At 33.1% G+C, this 3,265-nt stretch overlaps 1 protein-coding gene across 1 annotated transcript in view; it reads right to left on the reverse strand.

The window, feature by feature from the left end:
* LOC105620815 (RING finger protein nhl-1-like) overlaps positions 1-2,272 on the reverse strand; it is a 175,153-nt gene extending 172,881 nt beyond the window's left edge. The window contains exon 1 of the mRNA XM_012202297.1: positions 2,000-2,272. Coding sequence (XP_012057687.1) covers positions 2,000-2,272 — 273 coding nt within the window. The remainder of the gene's footprint in view (positions 1-1,999) is intronic.
* Between the last annotated feature and the right edge of the window lie 993 nt (positions 2,273-3,265).

The following is a 3,265-nucleotide window of genomic DNA, read 5'->3' on the forward strand; positions in this document are numbered from 1 at the left end:
CAGGGTGTACCAGAGTTAGCACAAGGGTTGGCACGTACATATTTCTCATGAAAAAGTAAATCGAAAATATTAATAGCAAAATCTTAAGGCATCAATAGTTTTCAAATGATAAGTATTTGAAAATAACCACAGAACATGAAATTCGCGTCGTTAAGAGCGGCGCAACTAAGCAGTCGGCCGCGCGAACGCTTTGACGGACGTATCGCTTGGGCACGGTGCCGAAGAACGAGTGTTGCAAAATTTCGTGAAATTTTTATTATATATTAACTACTGTCGTATTCTTAAATTGAGTATGATTTAATTGATAAAAAGTAATATCAATTACAAATTCGAAAAATATATTATTTATAAATTATTTATAAATAAATTTATAAATAAAATCAATATTAATTAAATGATCCAAATAAATAACATTAAAAACATCAATTGATGACAGATATTTGCAAAACTTCTTCTCATAAGCAACATTAGAAAAAAAATTTACATTTGGAATACAATATAAATAAATATTTTATATTTAGAAAATGGAACAAATGATGCATTATCTAAATGAGGATTCGTTTGGCCTTAAAAGAAACGCGACAGAAAATGTGTCTTTACGCAACCACTTCTGAGAGCAACATAAGATCTTGAAACCAATAGTTGGGCGCCAGGCATGAGTGAGCGTGCCATTTTTTTATCGAAATTAATTGGGATATTCTCCTTGCAATATTCTACAGAACTGTGAACTTTGACGACTCTCGTAATCGGCAGTTCAGTCTTGGGAATGACAGAGAGAGCGGTTCGCGGTCGAGGATAAGAGGATCGTTTGGAGAAATGGACGACGGCAACAAACCATACAATAATTAATAATAATAAAAAGTAACAAATATATTTTGCTAATCTCCGACTCTCGTTCGTACTCGCCGACAAGGTTACGATGACAGCATGCGATCGAAATGCATTACTTTACTCGCACGTGAATATATGGGCAGCCATGGGCTGTCAAAACAAACCCCCATCACTTCACCTTCGGCGCCGAAGGCGTGGTCTGTCTGGAAAATAGTACATTGATTGGTCGGTAACACGAAGATGTGGATAATGAGATAATTAAATAGTGCGTTTTGATTGGCTCGGTCCATGGCTACCCACGCGCTGATTCGCTCTGTCCATAGCCGTCCACGCGGTGATTGAAGAAGAGTGGGAGTATCGGCAGCGATGAATATCGTGACATCGAAGAAAATTGGGAGCAAGTCATTTTTTCGTTACAAACGAGGGAAAAGGTGCGGGCAGTGGTTATGAATAGCACAGTTTTTTTGTTCTGTAGATCATTTTTTGCTGCAGTGGCTCAATGTCTCCAGCGTACTGACATTTTAGTGAAAGGATTTTTTCTTATTATTTACGACTAGGACTTTTATGAGAATTTTCAGGAGATTCTTGCTTTCATTAAGGAGAAAGGGGAGGTAAAATAGGAATGAACAAGTTCGTTCTGGTCGCGTCGTAATCGGCATGATGCTTTACTCGTTTTTAGAGAATAAATTTCTTCTGTACTCTATGCCGGTGATATTTTTATTTAAATATAATAAAAATTTATATTATTTAAGCCTGAAATGTTGAAATATTTGGAATGTGAAATAGTCGAGAATTTAAGATACAAACATTTTATTTATTGATAAAAGAATTATTATCTACATAGATAAATGAATTATATCACATGAAAAATTATATTATAAAAGTCTTCTCTCTCTTATATTATAAAAGTAATCTTCGATTCATTAAAATTGTGTTAACAATTTCGTTGAATTTTTTAATTTATTTCTAAAAACAATATATTAAAGTATGTTTCCAAAAATGACAAATTTTTTATTTGTGTTCTCACGCAGCGTTCAATATCTTCTTCGTTACCTCGAAAAGTGAGTTTGATGATCTCGTTGTCGATGGAATTAGTCAGAAATTCTATCTCCTTAATCAATTATCGGACGCATTCGATAACATCATTGATAATAGACAGTTACTTTACATGCGCATCGACACATTTGATTTCTTTCTCCATTCCTTGAAATGTAGATTGCTGCATTACAATTGCGACGAAGTAAGATTTTCTTTTCTTCATCGGCAGTTGTGTTGGTTGTACTTGAGGATGATGCGGAATCTCCTTTGAAAAATTTTCATCTTCCTTATGCGTCTCTAGTATAGCTTTCGCACCACAGTTGGAGGTAAAGCTGTTTGCGAATGAGATAGGATTTACTTTGATTTTGCTATTTCCGTTTAGATATGTGCTCATGAGTCTCATATTCTCTTGAAATTGTTTCCACGCGTTCGAATCGAAGCTGATTCCTTTTGCGTAATTGCTAGTCAATTTAACGATAGATTAGAAGGTTCGTGGATTGTAATCCCACATTCAATTTCTTCGTGAGAGGAGTTGCATGGGTACGTCGTAGAAAGCAGCAAATATTGTTACTCATTTCGTTCGGTAATATATTGATTATCAGGCGAGGATTAGTAGGCTCAAAATCAATTTTCAATTTCTTGTGTTTCAGCCATGTTGCTTCAAAACTTTGTATGAATGCTTCTCACATAAATAAAGAAAAACTAGAAGGACTGATCTCGAAGTAGACTCTTCGAACAATGATTAAAGTAGACGCGACTAAAGTATCATAACACTATATGAAGTGTTTTATATACGCTTTTTGAAAACTAATGAAAATCTGCGCGTGCAGAATATTTATTTAAATTGTTATTTTTTTAGAAGAATCTTGCTATGTTGTTATGTGACGTAGTTACTTTTTCAGAAAGAATTCTTTTGATAATGGATAACAGAAATTCATGTCACAAATATGCTCGAATTCGTAAAATCGAATAAATCATCAAGATTATTTGACTATAAAGTACTATTATATTTGAAAATAATTCGCCAAAGTAAAAGAAATATTCTAACGTCGAATTTATTTTTTATAAATTTTATAAATTTCTTACTAGCACGACTGGAACTAAGAATACGCATAAAAGTTAAATTGAGCAGAACAGAAAGAAATCTTAATGTTTAAAAAAATTTTTTTCTAACGAAAGAGAAACGTTGACCCTGATGAAAATTATTTGTCAACTGTCATAAACTTTTTATAACATAAAAAATTAAGTCTAAAAAATTAAGTTACATAACGAGAATCAAGAAAAAAATTTAAATGAAGAAAATTATGTTCAGTGAATCCACGATTTTTCTTTCTTACGCCAAAAGAAATTTAACAAAAATCAAGCGCTGCAAGATATAAGAATGAAATTCCATTTT

This window comes from Atta cephalotes, assembly GCF_000143395.1.
Source record: "Atta cephalotes unplaced genomic scaffold scaffold00029, whole genome shotgun sequence".
Taxonomy (NCBI): Eukaryota; Metazoa; Arthropoda; class Insecta; order Hymenoptera; family Formicidae; genus Atta; species Atta cephalotes.